We start from the raw sequence: 15,975 nt of genomic DNA on the forward strand, positions 1-15,975 counted from the left end.
AAATAGTTCCCATTATTGCTGCTAAATGGCGCCACTGACTAAAATTTCGATTACTGTTCATTAGATTGAACGAAACAAGTTCAATTGTTTCACACGAAACAACTATTCATAAGATTGATAAATTTGACATATTAACTATGCTCTTATCATTTTATTATTTCATACATTTATTATTTTATTTAAATTGAAAGCAGAATACGTTTACGTTACATTCATTGCAAATAGTACCATTATTACTATTATTACTATATAATTACTGGTAATTATAGATTGCAGTCTGAACTATACATAAATGAATAATATACGGAAAAGCAGATAAATATTTGAACAATATATTGTAATGTTATAAAGCAAAGAATGGTATTAATTATGAATTTACGATAAAAATAAAATATATTTGATTAAAATATATCGATGGGGTCATCTAGTAGTAACAGTGGAAACTATTTTCACTACAAACTTGAGCATTTTACCACGGATGACGCCACTCTAAAGGCTCAAAACAGAGAACGTGTGCGTATCATATATAGATGTAAATATATATAGATCGTTGGTCAAGAGAATTATTTAAAGAGTTACTTCGACAATCTTATTTCAATTAAATATTTCGTAAGTTAAAGGAAAACGTATGCATGTTGTTATGTTATAAATAAACTACACAAAATTATAAAATACAGTACTATAGCATCGCATTGTCTTATAATGATCCTTAGCAAATAATATCATAAGAAATAAAGTAGTTTGTATTTTATAATGTGCACTCAATCTTTCGTGTTTTAAAGAAATTCATACTTTTTAGTAGGTTTAATGCCCTTTAAATTATGATTATTAAATATTTCATTAGATCTACATATAAGAAATTGTTACTGCCGGTATTAATAACCTCTGATAGTGCAACACGTCCATGATGCACGTAAATTCTTGAACTTCATTGAACTTGGAAAAACTACAAAATGGTATTAATTCCCATACGCGATAAAAGCAAGTTGAATGATGGTGATCTCGAAGAGATACCAAGAGACGAAGCTCTGATGTATCAAAAATATTTAGTGAAAGAGTGGGAACCTCGATCGGAGGTGTACGTAACCTTTTATTTTTGCATTGACTTTTCGTTTGCATCTATAATACTTTTGTCTTGTTTTGTTATAAGATGGCCACTTAAATATGGAAGTGCAATTCTTGGTGCATTAACTGGTTTCTCCAGCGTAATGATTAATTCTATGTTCAGAAATAAATTAAAATTACACGGTAATGGCCGACTATTTACAGCAATAAGTGCAGCAGTTTGGCCAGGAACAATTGTAGGTTCCCTTCAAGAAACTGTACGTAAAGATTATAATAAATTTTATTAAATTATATCTAAAATAAGTATAAATTATTATGCTTGTTCAAATTATTTCAGATAATCAGGGATCCCATATTATTATATGAATATCATTGCCCATTATGTTTTGAATTAAAATCATCTCTACTTGTAAATGTTGCTGGCCTGTTATTTCCTCTAATTGTGATGCCAACAATAAATCTTGCGGTGACTACTTTATTTTTTTTATTGTAATGGTATTTTACATTGGTTAGTCTAATCCTTTTTCTATTTTCTCTGTTATCCACATAGATTGCAGGAAATTTAGGATTAAGGATACCATATATTACAGAATATAGAGAACTTGGTAAATTTTGGTGGAGTGTTGTCAAACCAGGAGTTAAGCACATTGCATTATTAATTACTTGTAATACAATTACAGCTAGTTGCATAACATACAAACAAATTTTATCAGCAGAAAATTTAGGAAGTATTTTATTACAAATTGAGAAATGTCAGAACGAAAATGAACCATTAAAAATGTCAAAATAATTTACTAGTCAATTATACATATATTACTATGTATATTATGAGTATAATGAAAATAAGTACTTTTGTAGAAAGCAGAATGTGTTTTATTTATGTATCATGATATTTGTACATTATAAATCACTTGAAACTCCATCCTTTAAATAAGAAAAAAATATATAACTAAATATTCTTTATGTTTCCCTAATTTCATTTGGATACTGAGGACATAATGTATTGATAGCAATATACTAGAATAAAAGTCTTATAAATATGGAAATTGTTACAATGTCTTTTCAAGCATACACAATTAGTTTCTGTCTACATACCTAGCAATATACATTTTAAAAGGAAACTTAAATATTTCTTAAAATTACAGAATAATACATAATAAAAATTATAATGAACAATAATAATTGGTGTATGCTATTAAATAAACGTGTGTATTATTATATTTTACTATGACAAGTTTGAGACTGTATAAAATTTTTGAACTGCATTTAATAGATACAACTTTAATATACCTAATATTTTATTTGCAAGTAATAGCCGTGAAAGAACAGTGCCGCTATACCGAAGGTTTTATTATCTTTATTGAAAAATATATAATATTATTATAAGGAAGATAAACGTGAAACGTGAAAAATGCAATAGGCACGAATATTAATAGCATGAGGTTGCATTCAATCGCCTCTAATGTAATTTTTATTGTTGTATTCCAAAGTTGAAATCTCTGTGGAGGAAGACATCGTTCATGATTGTAATGATATAATAGAAAGAATAATCTTATATTTTCCCATAGAAACAATGGATAGTTTTGCATTGATGATATCACCTGAGAACTAACAGGTATAGAAAATGGTTGCATAAATGAAAAGTATTTAGGTTTTACCATAACTATTGCTTGCTGACTCTCTATTACTTTAGTACATTGATTATTAATATAATGAAAACAAAGATTAACTCTAACAGTATTGAAATAACAAATCATGCTAGTAGTTTGGCACCAGAGGGGTCCATAACTTGGACCCCTTGGCAGTTGCTAGCATGTCTGACCCTGCCAATGTGACATATAGTCTTGATAGCTAACAGTCACTTTCTCACTCCGATATCGAGTTAATTTTACACTGCGTCTCATATCTGGAGTTACTAACCCTTTATAACCACCTTTATGCAGCAAAGAGTCTATTGTTTGAATCTGATTCCACCCTAAATATTTGAAATTGTAACTTAACAGAACACTTGCAATTAGCATTAAAAAAGGAATATACAAACCTTGTTCCCTTGCTACATCTGGTAAGTAAGTAGCAGTTCGTTTGTTACCCTTTTCATTGTGAAATTCAATACGTATTCCATGAACTCCTACTTCCCAATCTAAATAATCTGCTCCTTCTTCAAAATGTCGAAGTATAGAAACACTGACATGCAAGCGTGGTAGTTCTTCTCGTGTTATTGGATTAAATCGTGAGTCCTTAAAAGCACTATGAGACACAATACACTTAAAATTTTTAATAAAATATTGTTCACTTCAGCTACATAGTAAATAATACCTAGTGGCTGCATATTCCCGCAATCCTGCATGCAAATGCATTGCATTAAATGTACCAATACAGCCTCGTAATCTCATATCTTTGCCAATAGTCCATGTTACAAATAATGGGCTTCAAAGTCGAATGTACATATTATTATACATTAGTATATAGATAATATAATGATGCTATTATATTCGTTAACATATCAATATTTCTAGCAACTTGATACTAATCTGATGAATTAAAATTTGCTTTGAAATAAAAAGTATACAAATAAATATGACATTCATATAAAACAATATAAATTATAATCAAAATAGCATGTAAAGGGTAAGTGTATACGCGATGCATGTGCATTTGTGTGTTTCTATTTAATATCTGAAACACAGGTAAACACGTATATATCGAAGATATTTAACAGCACAATTGACCTAAAAATTTCAAGGTTGTTAGGATGCATGGTAAGGGAACAGAAGCAAAAGATATTTACAGTAATTTAATTAATTTTAGATTTAATGCAATTTCTTTGTATATACATGTATCATATCGTAAGACTGAGAGTTACTTTCAATTTCAAAAAGGAAAACATAACCCTCAAAACGAAATCGTAAACACGAAATGTATGTAGATGTTTACACAAAGAAACTTTATAATGTAGAAGACACAGGGGGATAGAAAATATTGTATCGTTCACTAAATGTATATTCAAGGATTTCAATAAAGAGAAATTAAACTCCATAAGGAATGAAAGGTAAGGGATAGAGATGAGAAGCAACAGCAGTGAAAAGTACTCACTATGCTTCGTTGCTGAAGTTGGGCGGTTTTGGTGGATCAAGTTGGTGCAGTTGGCAGTAAAGAACATCGAAACAATAAAAGCCCATCTCAGGCTGTACTATTATGGAGTTTCGTATACGAATACCATTCTGTAAACTCACGGTACCGTTACACGGAATGCTGGAAGAATTGTTTAGCTTCTGCTTTTTCGTTCCACAACAACCAGCTGCCATGTTTTCCCAGTCAATCCTTGAAACCACCGCACACACGAGTGGTTTCCGAACTGTACATCTCTTGTTCACCGTTGCTATCGCATACTAAATTGCGCGCGCGTTCCGCTAGATGTCTTGTTCAAGAGGTTCGGAGTTACAGTATTTGAAAACAGTTCTCTCATTACCAGCCATTGTTCTAACAAACTGTACTATCAAATTTACTTTCTAAATTGTCTATTTATTTAATCAAATACCCGCTCTTACGATTAAAATAGACATAGTGTAGTGGTCGGACAAAGGAATATAAAGTTTAAATTTCGGTTCCCCTGTCTATCAGATGGATACAGCCCGATGTCAAATGAATCTCACCTTGGTGAGCATAGAATCATTTTATAATTCATACAGACAGGAATATTAAAACAGTCGACGTGATAATATAAAATCTTTATTCGTCCATCCTAATTTTATATTAAGTTACTAGCACTGTTTCTTACAGTTTATTCGGTCGCAAATTCCCCGATTTTTCTGATTCTAAATAGGTACATATTGTTTATTAACTACTCAATGCAAATGTGATCTCAGGCACAACGCATTTTTATACATGAAAATATTAAAAACGTAATGTATTCTAAAATAACATGTTCAGTTTTTTTTTTTTCATATAATCGTAAACATCGCTATATCAATTACTCGTAGATTTCTATTTAATTTTACCTAAACCCATTTGAATCAGAATTGTGAGATTTGTTTTAATTGCATATGAAAAATCTATTGCAATTGAAAAAAATAAATACATATAATTCATTGTGTGCTTAACAATATTCTAGAACTAATAAATTCTATTGTCACAAATCGAGCACATACAATTATTTTGCAAGTACTGAATGCTTTATCGTTAAGTATTTAACTGGCAGTTAACTGGACATTATATAATGCTGAATACATAATTAGGTTCTAGAAATTAACTACTCAAATAATAGAATATATTTAATGGCATCGAATACAAAACCACTAATTAGAAGAATTTACTAATGTCTCTTTACTTTCACAAAGTATTTTTGCTATAATAAGAACAGCAATAGATAAATTGGCAGTGTATGAAATTTACTAAGTGAACGTGAAAGAATAAGAAAAGCAAAGGCATTAATACATGGAAGAACATATCTTGCATTGTCTCAAAAATTACAAAATATATATATTTCACTGATTTGTTCTAATATGTCGTCATTGTGCCTTGCTTTAAGTAAAAATAAAGTAATAGGATAAGCACGTTACAGAAAGCAATAGTGATTCTATTTATGATTTGTCAATCAAGAGAATAATACGAATCACAATGAGATCGTCACATTTTAACTTACAACTATATTACAACTATTATTAATGCATTTTAATAGTCATAATGCAGTCCATTGCTTATTTACAGTAGAGGTCCCTTTCTATACATTTCTTTTACCATACCGAACATTCTTTTCAAAACTTTATTTAAACTTATAAATTAAAATTTAATTTCGTAATATAATATATTTATATACTGATTCCTTCATTGATGTAAATCCTTTGCTGTAATAACACGCCGGACTATAGTACAACTGTTATTATCAAAATAAATTTCAGTGTATCAATGGTATAAAAAAATGAAATAAAAGATGCGATAAACTCAATTATAAGGTTGAAGATTTACATCTTCATAAATCTCAACAATAAATATAATATGTATAATTACCTGTGCATAATGTAATATAAATATTTTATTTATACCATTACTACAAAGAAATATGGATTAGTTAGATTAAAATTGGTATATTTATTACTATTTGTGGCTCAATCATCACATGTAAAAAAAAATTAAAATTCGAAATAATGTTGTTTGAATGTATTTAACTCGAAAGTATGAAGCATATTATTTTTATTAATTGCCTTGATAGTAATTCATTATTTTTATGAACTTTTTATAACTTGCCATAAAAATATATGATTATATAAAAATGATGCTATAATAACTACGCTATACGCGTATTAACACAACATTACAGGAGGAACACTATGAATAGAAAATTCGTGTTCATTCACCCTTCATTTATAGATTTATGTATATAGATCTAAGGATGATATCCTACGCTCTTCGTAGTATACGAATAATAGAAACATTTTCGAGTGAATTTGTACATTAAATCTTGTGAAGCAGGCAGTGAATTGCAGGTAGCATCACTGTGCTATGTATTTGTTTATGTCACTCGTATACTGCAGACATACATATTAATGAACATGTGATAAGTATGATGGCAGAGCTACGTTTAAATTTTTATACTACTTATTGATTGAAACGCGTCGTTTAAGTTATAAACGCATGAAAGCACGCGATACAAAGTAATTATATTTTAGTATAAGTTTAAAAACCTGAATACTTGACATTGTCTCATTAATAATTAGTGATATTGAAGTTAAAAGTTAATGCATCTTTCGACATATCTTACGATTATTTATACCAATTATTAGATAAATAATAATTTTATTTATATATCGTGTGAAAATTATTAATGGAATAAGACAGTGCCATCATACGTAAACTTTTATTATTCCCAAGGAGTACTTTGTGATATCATAAAGGGAAAACTGTGTATGTAGAAACATACAAAGTATAATAGGCACCACTTCAAACAATTAAACATTGCAAAGAACAACCGTTTCCAGTGTCATTTGCGTTTACGAACACCGCGATCTGCAGATTCTTGGGACGAAAATCGATGAACACGAGGAGGATGCAGATGTGGATGTAGGGGAGGATAGGATGAACCTGTTTGATCCCACCAAAATGATGAATAATCCCATACAGGTACCATAACTGGTGAAACAGAGGGCATTGGAAGGGGATGTATGAATGATGTAGGATGATTACGTTGTGTCATTGCTAATCCATGTTCCTGACTGGCCACGTAAGAATTATATTGAGTGCTATTGTATGATAAATGTGATGTATGAGAGATGTTGGTGTCATAGTGAACTCCGGCAGAATTTTGAGATAATTGGGGTCCTTGACCAGAAGAACCCCAGGCCAGCTGCTAGCATCTTCGACTATGCCAATGTGTCATATAATCCTGATAACTTACAGTAATCTTTTCACTTTGGTACCGTGTTAACTTCACACTACGTCTAATATCTGGAGTGACCAACCCTTTGTAACCACCCTTATGTAGCAGTGAATCTATTGTTTGTATCTGGTCCCACCCTAAACACAGTAAGTTGTGTTTTATTCTTAAATAATTGTGCACACTAAACATGTCTATCTCTACAATTCAATGCATATTGCATGAAGTAATAATATTTTTGATACCCTCCCCTCGAAAAAAAAAAAGAAAATCACAGAATCCTGTCGATTTAATTATTTAATACATCCAGTAAAAGAGTGAATATATAAAGAGTAAAATGTACAAACCTTGCTCTGTTGCAACATCAGGTAAATAAGTTGCAGTCCGTTTGTTACCCTTTTCATTGTGAAATTCAATTCGAATTCCATGAACACCCACTTCCCAATCTAAATAATCGACACCATCCTCAAAGTGTCTCAAAAGTGAGACACTTACATGTAAGCGTGGAAGTTCTTCCCGTGTTATAGGATTAAAACGTGAATCTTTGAACGCACTTAAAAGTGTCTAATGTCTTTAAATATATAGACCAATGATATTACTTGGTATAAAATTTAAACTAATCTTACCTGGTTGCAGCATATTCTCGCAGACCAGCATGCAATTGCATTGCATTAAACGTACCAATACAACCTCTTAGCCTCATATCTTTCCCAATAGTCCATGTTACAAATAATGGGCTAAAAAGTACAAATAAATAATCATATAGCCCATTTTCATTATTTAATTATAAATGGTTATAATTATTTATATAGCTTGATAACTGTAACAATGAAAAATAAAAAAATTACATCTTGGAATATAATTTCGTGTTTAATTTTATTTCTATAACAAATAAGTAGAACATAATTTATCAGCACTGATGTAACATTATTAAGCAAAGGAAACATTTCTAATTTTCACCCAAAAGAAAAGGCTAAATATAAACAAGATGTAAGGTCACATGATACTAAACAATTTAAATATAACGAAAAGAAAAAGGGTGTGACCGATAACATACATTTGTGAGAAAAATCAGCCTTTGTCTCGATGTAAAATATGAGACTCGAAGCATCAAACATCGTAACAAAGAAACCGAAGGAGGGGTGAAGGTACGCGAGTTGAACATTCGGATAGAAGAGAGCAGCTGATGGCGCGAGTATACGAGAGAAAGATGGCAACACAGCAAAGACAGAGACAACGATACGAAAGAAGGAACAAGAGAGGTCAAAAACGAACGACAATGTCAGCAAGTATTATTACTCACAAGGCTTCGTTGCTGAAGCTGGGCGGTTTTGGAGGGTCGAGCTGATGTAATTGGCAATAGAGGACATCAAAGCAAAAGAAGCCCATCTCGGGCTTCACTATCACGCCGTTCCTCAGCTGTGTGCCATTTTGTAATATCGAGCCATTGCATGGAACGCTCGATGAATTGTTAAGCTTTTGCTTTTTCGTTCCACAACAACCTGCAGCCATGTTTCCTTCGTCGACTCTCACGACGGACACGGCTACTGCAGACACGAACGGTCCTCGACCCACTCGTCTCCCATTCTTCCCTGTCGTCGCGGGCTCGATTACGCGCGCGTTCCGTTAGATGTCCTCGTGCTCGCTTAAACAGCTGTTTCATTGTCCGCCATTTTTAAACGCGCGGCAACGTGTAGCCAAGCTCGAAAACTGGCGGCAATATTCGCAACTTCGTCCGTAATTAAAATAAATGATAACAGTAGCGAATTTGAAGAAAGGAAACAAGTTGAACTTTGTTTTGATCCAATTGACATAGAAGCAAGCGCGAAGTAAACTATATAGATGTCTACATTTGTCGCTTCGTATCCAGTCACATATTCATTTTAAAACAAGCATCTAGTTAAATGATTTGAAGAAGAAACAGAACTAATTGAATGAGTTGAAAAGTAAGAAAATATTTAGTTAGAAGAAATTATGAAGAAGAAATTATGCCGAGGGCACCGATTTGTCTTACCTCTTACCTGGCCACCTGCTCACGATGCACCGGAGAAGCCCGAGGCGTGACAGCAGATTCAACCTGTAACGTGCACTTGCTTGTAGCTGTCCGGTATATTACGAAGTGGCTATATTTTTTCTGACAGCTGACATCGTGTACTCACGGTTTATCGCATAACGGTTGTAACCTTTGTGCCAAGTGTCCGTTGGAGTCACTAAGGCTCCATTTTCCCGCTAAAAATACCAGATAAGTGTAAACGAAACAACCAGCCGGGACAGGTGCGACCTAACCGTTGCTTATAAGAATATTTACTATGATAATCGACAGCATCATGTGAACGTTGCATGTTAATACAAATAAGTAATAAATATTCCCAGTGAATATTCAGTAGAAATGAGTAGATACGTGGAAATAACTGTTAAATGGCGACCGTTACAGTATCGAACGATAAAACGTGGAATCGAATCTACATGATCGATCGCGGAACCATTGAATTTCGACTTGGATCCTCTGAAAAAGACAGTTAGTTGCGAAAGGAGTTTTTAAAGTGTCTGCTGGAGAACTTTCCGGTGCGGCGAACAGACGAGCAGGAGGAATCATTCAGCAATGACGACAAAGGAGAAATAGGTAAGGATTGTTATGTCTATGTATATTTATTCCGGCTCGCGCGTCATTGCGTCGCGTCACTTTATTCGAATCTCGTTCGCGATGGTCATTTCCAATCTCGTCTCACGTGCGTACGTGTGCGTTGTGTTTCTATTTGTTGTGTGCAATTTATACGCGAACGTGTTATATAAAATGTGTCATAATACTTTGAACAGCCGAGCCTGAGTCACATTTACGCAACTCTGCGCGGGCGCTCGAGTCCGATTATTTCGAGTAGATAAAACAGAACATCGCACGGATATTCAATGAATGGAAAATTCTAAAGTTAGCGGGTTACCAATTAAAATTGTGTCTTTTTGATTAATTTTATGGGTCAGACTGGTAGTTTCAGTTCAAAATTTTAATTTTTTTCATTTCTCTAGTTTCAAAAGCTTTATCCTGAAATAATTGAAGTTAGATTTGCAACATTGACGATCATGTGACTCCACACCCGAAATTTTACCGCCGTTTTTCATGCGACGCCATCTTGCAACGCAGTATCCACGATATCTCGAAAAGCATTTGACTAATCGATTTGAAATTTGAATGTGTTACAGAGGAAGCCTTTGCTTATGAAATCTTATATTTTGTTTCTTTTTTAATCCCTCTTTACTATAGATAAATGTGGTTAACCTTAGAATTAAATTACAGCCGACATCGTTATATGAATATACATATATACAATGTTACCCAAGACTGAAATAACTTAAAATAACTTAAAATAACTTGTGATGTCTAACCAATCGAGATTTTACAATCTAAAAGTCTAATTTTTTACTCCACAATTTGCGTTTCTTGGAACGATGGTTTTCTTAAACCGAGGGAATATTTTATTCGTGCGTTCCCACTTGCCTTTTGAGAATGCACCTCGACGCACTTCGCGATACTTATCACTATAATAGGCATCGCTGACATCGCCATCACACGTTCCAATTTACGCTTTGTAATTATCTACGCTTCTGTGATGCTGGCGCGCGATCGAATCTCGCCGTAAGTAGCGACGAAGAATTATAATAATAACATACCGATAATCGATTCGATATTTCAGTGACCCGTCAGTCGTGCAGCGTATAATATTTATAACTCATCGTTCTTATAAAACCCTTCGACGAAAATATTATTACGTTCACACGAACGTATTATTAGGCTCTGTGGAATATTGACTTATCGATAGATTTTTCCCATGATGTTATATATAATATGGAGTTCAAGTTTTATGTACGGCAATGCAAACTGAACTATCGAAATAAACAAATAAAATTTAAATTATGAGTCAAAGGTTTCCAAAGAGAACAATTCTGCGTCTAAGGTTTATAAATAAAACATTTATCCACGTGAACGTGGTGCGTTCTCTGCTTTGAAAAACACGCTTTATAAACACGTTTTATACGCTTTTGTGGGAAAGGAATACTTTTAATTTGCAAGGAAGGTAGGTAATTTGAAAAGATGCCTTGGATATGTTAGTCGTTTATACTTACAAAAAATTCTCGTAGTGCAATGAGTTAAGACGTACACGGTTTAGAAATAGATTAAATAGCCATCGCCCTGAAACACACAAAATGCATTAACAGGTTTAACGTAGTTGCAGTTAGTGTTTGGAAATGCACTTGTACGCAACCTACAGACGCGGTTTCACCATTTAGGCTGCCAACAAAAGTTCGAAACGGCACGGTGTTTGAACAGGGATTCGATACAGGATTAACGTTTCATTTGGAAAGAATTTGCATTTTATAATAATATCCTCCACGAAACATTTTAGAAGTAATTAGCTTTTCGCTCCGATGAATCTAGATGCTTCAACGATATTTATTACAATACCTGTAATAAATTTCGTCTGTTTGGTATCGGAACAAATCAATAATTGCAAGAAATCGAAGGTTGCGCGTGATGCAATAGTCGCGCAATTAGTTCTGGCACGTAGGAAAAAATGCATTAAAGAAAGACGCTGGGTGGAGGTGTACGTGTGGGACTGTGGCACAGAGTTGTTCGCAAAACTCGAACAATGCTCCTTCCCGTGTCATTCATTTCATTGATTGCAACAAGGTTGTCCGTATTCCTGTCTCGCTATCCTTTTCAATTTCACCTCATTTTTCTTTCCTTTTTTCTTTGGCGTCGACGCATCTCGAAATAGACTTCTCCAACGAAAACGGCAGTCCTGTTTTAATTACGTAATGATGTCAAAAATACTTTTTCTTACGACTCTATCGTTCCAGTGTACACACTTTTCCTAAGCGAGCGTCGTGCGGTTTTTTCTGTGAATCTGACAAGATGTACCTTGACCTTCTTTGCGCGAGCAAGGACGACTTCGTCGTAAAGCCTAGAGAAAAGCGGTAAACCGCTTGCCCCGAGCTCGAGATATGATAGAAAGCATTACCGTGGAATTCTAAACGGACGTGGACTATTTATTAGCGAAGAAATTTCACGAGTACACTCCGCGACAAAATTATAGACACTTATATGTTAATTGCATTTCGGAGTGGTCATTTTCTTTATTTAGGAGAATATTGTTCGGAATAAAAGAACGTGGTTGCCCTTTCCTTCCATTTTGCGCTATTTTTCGTAGATTTCTAATGGTATTTTAATTTTTGTTTCCAGTTTAATAGTTCTATCTTTACCATTTAAATAAAAGTTAGAATGAACTCTGCGGTTCAATTCTTTTTGGAACTACAAGCTATTGCGTCTTGAAAATGAATTTGAGTCAATACTTTTGGTGAATTCTGTACTAATAACACGATACTACCACGAAATTATAGACACGTTCCGATGAACGACACTATGAAGGTATGCAAGGTCGGAATTCACGCAATGCGGCTCGGGAATTTCTTAGTGGTACTTATCCGTCGATTGCTTATCTTCGTCTGTCTTTTAAATAATCACATGGCTATTGGGAAATCCTCGCCTTGGGCAGCCACTGTATTGCCGATCGATGAATTCCCACACGTTTTTCCATCTTACTCTCAGGATGTATCTGTTTTCATGTCTAATTACATGCGTCGGTGAACACTATGCGATCTTCATTCAATCGCGTGCGATTACATTTTCATAAACTGTATTTCACAAAATATTCCGTGGACAAAATTTTGCAGGGTCTTTTCACGATCTTATACTGCGAGTATTTATTGAGTAGCATCCTCCTAATTCTCGAATTTGGCTTCAATGCATCTAGGTCAGCGATTTCCAAACTTCGCAAGCTCTTCGAAGACGAAGTATACTGTATCGTGAAATATGAAAAACGCTTCTTATAATATTTTATTATTCCCGAGGAAGACTTCTAAATTGCAGGAAAGAATCGTCATTTTGATTGCATCATTTCATGAACAAAAATTTTCGTTTCAAGTAAATCACTATTTTAATTGAATGAATATGATTAAGGCTCGAACATTAATTTCCCTTAAATTACTTTAAGTTCCACTTGATTACAATTTTACCAATAACACAATTACTATCCATTTAAACAAATATAAAAACCATATCACCGGTCACCGTGGCTCGAACGAGTTGTAATAAAAACAATGAAAAGTCGAAATTGCTATTTCGTCGTTCCGTCGATCTTGCTCGGAAACATTTTTATTTCCGAATGCGCGATGAAAAGTAAATATTGAAGTTTCGTTAGACAGGCCGGCAAGTTTTTCAAAATCGCGCGAATTTGAAATAACACGGCATCGCATGCGTTTGCGAGTTATTTCGCGACGGTGAATGTCAAAATGCTTGTTAGCCATGACGATGCTTTCGCGAGAACGCATGCAGCGCGATTATGTTAGACTGCAGCGGGACGTGCACGTGCGTCAGACGTTTTGAACTCGTCTTCCATTATGAGTAATTTCGAAATTTCCTTTAACAAACATCCAGGAAGTTTCGAGCGTTTCCCCGTGGCGTTATTAGACTTTGCGAAATTTGAACGCGTGCAGCGCAAAACGGACAACGTTACGAGTTATTAAAAGTGGAAGGTTGTGCAACGACACGTTCGAGATATCTTTAAGAAGCAGATTAATTGGGTTTTAATGAAAAGCGTCCGCGTTGATTGTTCGATGAAAACTTGACTTCCATGTGATGAAATACGTACCCACTTACGTCGAGTTGCGGTTACGTTCTTTGTACAAACCCGAAGATAATTGCAATCTTGATGCGAGAGATTAACCAAAGGAACATCGCTCGTTAAAAAGTCGTCCGGTATGCTCGAGCAATTCAATTCACTGGCGAGCCTTACATCACACGTGTCGACGGGTTATTTTGTGTAAATTGGTGCACAGGTTACTCGAACCGTGTTGCTATTAGAATTGTACAACGTGTTCTGTACGATCCAGTGATTCTTCTGTGCCCTAAGAATAATGTTTGCATTCGTGCGTGAAGCGTTCATCGTAATTATGATGTATATCGAACGCTTCCACGGTGAGTAAGGTGTAATTATTAGTTTTGTACAGGTTACAAAAATACGTGAATAATCTAGGCAAACATCGTAACAAATTAAAAACAAAAAATATGTATCTACAATGTATGAGTGATTAACGAACATGACTTTGCCTCTATACTTGTTGACTTGGAAATAAGTCGACTAATTACCAGCTGAAAATAGATAAGCAAAGGAAAAAAGATTTAATGATGAATATTGAATAACACAAGGTTTAATTTAATTTTGATTTTATCGATAGAATTTATTTCTCTTTAAGACTTCTTTAAAATATTTTTTACAATGTTTAGAAAAGCAAAAATTTACAAGAGGTATCATGGGCTGATTTTTCTCGCAGACTAATCAGACTTTGAGATGAGAATATAAAACTTAAACGTAAAGACATACACACGTTCGAAAAATATACATTTTTTAATAGTCCAAACGTGAGAGATTCATAGGACGTAGTAAAGTAGCAAGAGTACGTCTGCTATAAACGCAATTGCTCCTCAAATGAAGTGCATAAATTATAAATAGTACATTAAAGTTTTTGAACCGTAAAAGTGCACTTAATTTTAGTACTCATCGACGCTTATTTCGAGATGGTAACCGCGATTCATATTTTTATACTTCCACTACTCTCGTCGAATCGTAGAAAATGATGGGCCCCGATCGAAATACATTCAGCTATTTCGATTCAGCGGAGGTTCCTGAACCTTTAACCTGGACCGAAATAGGAAAATCGAATCATCAACTTGCATATCGAATTTGCTCTGATTTCGGGACAGCCAAACACGGGGCTTTACTCATTTAGAAGGATATTGGTATGGCCAACGATCGTTGGGTTACATTTTTAGTTGGACGTTGTTTTAGATTCAATAGTATTTTATTGAACTTTAACCTATCGATTTAATGGAGTATTTATAATGAAATACGCTAACTAAGATTTCTTGTTTCCTTTAAATGTACAGTTAACAATTCTTAATATCTATTACAACTGAGCACAAGGGCACGTTTCCCCACACTTTGAGAAATTAAAGCGTAAGTTCCATCTAAGGAACCATAAATATAGGCGTAAACATATTTTTCAACTTTTTCTACTCGTGCCATCCTTACTTTATAAGACTCACATACATGTCCATACGATCAATAACTTCCGTAACACGTAATGAATAAAAATCGAAGAACCGCACGACTATAGTTAACACTTCTGACTAGAGAGTCGTTAATTCTAATACTTTCAGGAGTATGTACGTTACTATACTAATGCCGAAGTCCTACGTTACTATCTACTTACTAGATACTAGATTCTAGTACTACGCTTACGTTACTACCTATGGCCACGTTGCATTTCTTGTCCGGATGTTCTTTTTTCATTCATTACGTTACACACGGTTATTCAAACAGTTCTGCAAACTTATACCTAGAACTACCATATTGATCGTAGATTCAACTTGAACTTCTATTGAAAATTATTCGAATATTAAGAATACTTCTACCGCAATTTTTGGT

General features: G+C 34.0%; 4 protein-coding genes across 4 annotated transcripts in view; 2 read left to right on the plus strand and 2 right to left on the minus strand.

The window, feature by feature from the left end:
• The first annotated feature begins 477 nt into the window (after window positions 1-477).
• On the plus strand, window positions 478-1,964 carry LOC128888434 (transmembrane protein 126A). Its single transcript, XM_054145288.1, has 5 exons — window positions 478-609; window positions 845-1,078; window positions 1,151-1,322; window positions 1,403-1,531; window positions 1,616-1,964. The coding sequence occupies exons 2-5, from the start codon at window positions 954-956 to the stop codon at window positions 1,853-1,855; spliced, it is 666 nt and encodes a 221-aa protein (XP_054001263.1). The 5' UTR covers window positions 478-609; window positions 845-953; the 3' UTR covers window positions 1,856-1,964.
• Window positions 1,965-2,729: 765 nt separating this feature from the next.
• Window positions 2,730-4,448, minus strand: LOC128888432 (AMMECR1-like protein). Its single transcript, XM_054145286.1, has 4 exons — window positions 4,159-4,448; window positions 3,382-3,492; window positions 3,107-3,312; window positions 2,730-3,040 (listed from the first exon to the last, which is right to left on the minus strand). The coding sequence occupies exons 1-4, from the start codon at window positions 4,368-4,370 to the stop codon at window positions 2,874-2,876; spliced, it is 696 nt and encodes a 231-aa protein (XP_054001261.1). The 5' UTR covers window positions 4,371-4,448; the 3' UTR covers window positions 2,730-2,873.
• Window positions 4,449-4,778: 330 nt separating this feature from the next.
• LOC128888433 (nuclear protein AMMECR1-like) lies at window positions 4,779-9,873 on the minus strand. The gene is made up of 6 exons (XM_054145287.1): window positions 9,595-9,873; window positions 9,450-9,512; window positions 8,739-9,145; window positions 8,062-8,172; window positions 7,783-7,988; window positions 4,779-7,575 (listed from the first exon to the last, which is right to left on the minus strand). Exons 3-6 carry the CDS (start codon window positions 8,945-8,947, stop codon window positions 7,409-7,411), a joined length of 693 nt encoding a protein of 230 aa, XP_054001262.1. The 5' UTR covers window positions 8,948-9,145; window positions 9,450-9,512; window positions 9,595-9,873; the 3' UTR covers window positions 4,779-7,408.
• A 61-nt stretch (window positions 9,874-9,934) lies between these two features.
• LOC128888422 (uncharacterized) overlaps window positions 9,935-15,975 on the plus strand; it is a 158,495-nt gene continuing 152,454 nt past the window's right edge. Inside the window, exon 1 of the mRNA XM_054145255.1 lies at window positions 9,935-10,058. The gene's annotated coding sequence lies outside the window, so the exon portion shown is untranslated. The remainder of the gene's footprint in view (window positions 10,059-15,975) is intronic.

This window comes from Hylaeus anthracinus, unplaced genomic scaffold, assembly GCF_026225885.1.
Source record: "Hylaeus anthracinus isolate JK02 unplaced genomic scaffold, UHH_iyHylAnth1.0_haploid 11994, whole genome shotgun sequence".
In the NCBI taxonomy this organism is placed as follows: Eukaryota; Metazoa; Arthropoda; class Insecta; order Hymenoptera; family Colletidae; genus Hylaeus; species Hylaeus anthracinus.

Bases quoted from the DNA above. Each gene is read 5' to 3' on its own strand.
- LOC128888433 (XM_054145287.1), bottom strand. From the start codon at position 8,947: ATGGCTGCAGGTTGTTGTGGAACGAAAAAGCAAAAGCTTAACAATTCA. The intron at 8,173-8,738 runs GTGAGTAATAAT...TGTACTTTTTAG, and splicing joins AGCTTCAGCAACGAAGCCTT to CCCATTATTTGTAACATGGA. The intron at 7,576-7,782 runs GTTTGTACATTT...TACTGTGTTTAG, and splicing joins TGATGTTGCAACAGAGCAAG to GGTGGGACCAGATACAAACA.
- LOC128888434 (XM_054145288.1), top strand. From the start codon at position 954: ATGGTATTAATTCCCATACGCGATAAAAGCAAGTTGAATGATGGTGAT. The intron at 1,079-1,150 runs GTACGTAACCTT...TTTTGTTATAAG, and splicing joins TGGGAACCTCGATCGGAGGT to ATGGCCACTTAAATATGGAA. The intron at 1,323-1,402 runs GTACGTAAAGAT...AAATTATTTCAG, and splicing joins TAGGTTCCCTTCAAGAAACT to ATAATCAGGGATCCCATATT.
- LOC128888432 (XM_054145286.1), bottom strand. From the start codon at position 4,370: ATGGCAGCTGGTTGTTGTGGAACGAAAAAGCAGAAGCTAAACAATTCT. The intron at 3,493-4,158 runs GTGAGTACTTTT...TCGACTTTGAAG, and splicing joins AACTTCAGCAACGAAGCATA to CCCATTATTTGTAACATGGA. The intron at 3,313-3,381 runs GTATTATTTACT...TGTGTCTCATAG, and splicing joins CGGGAATATGCAGCCACTAG to TGCTTTTAAGGACTCACGAT.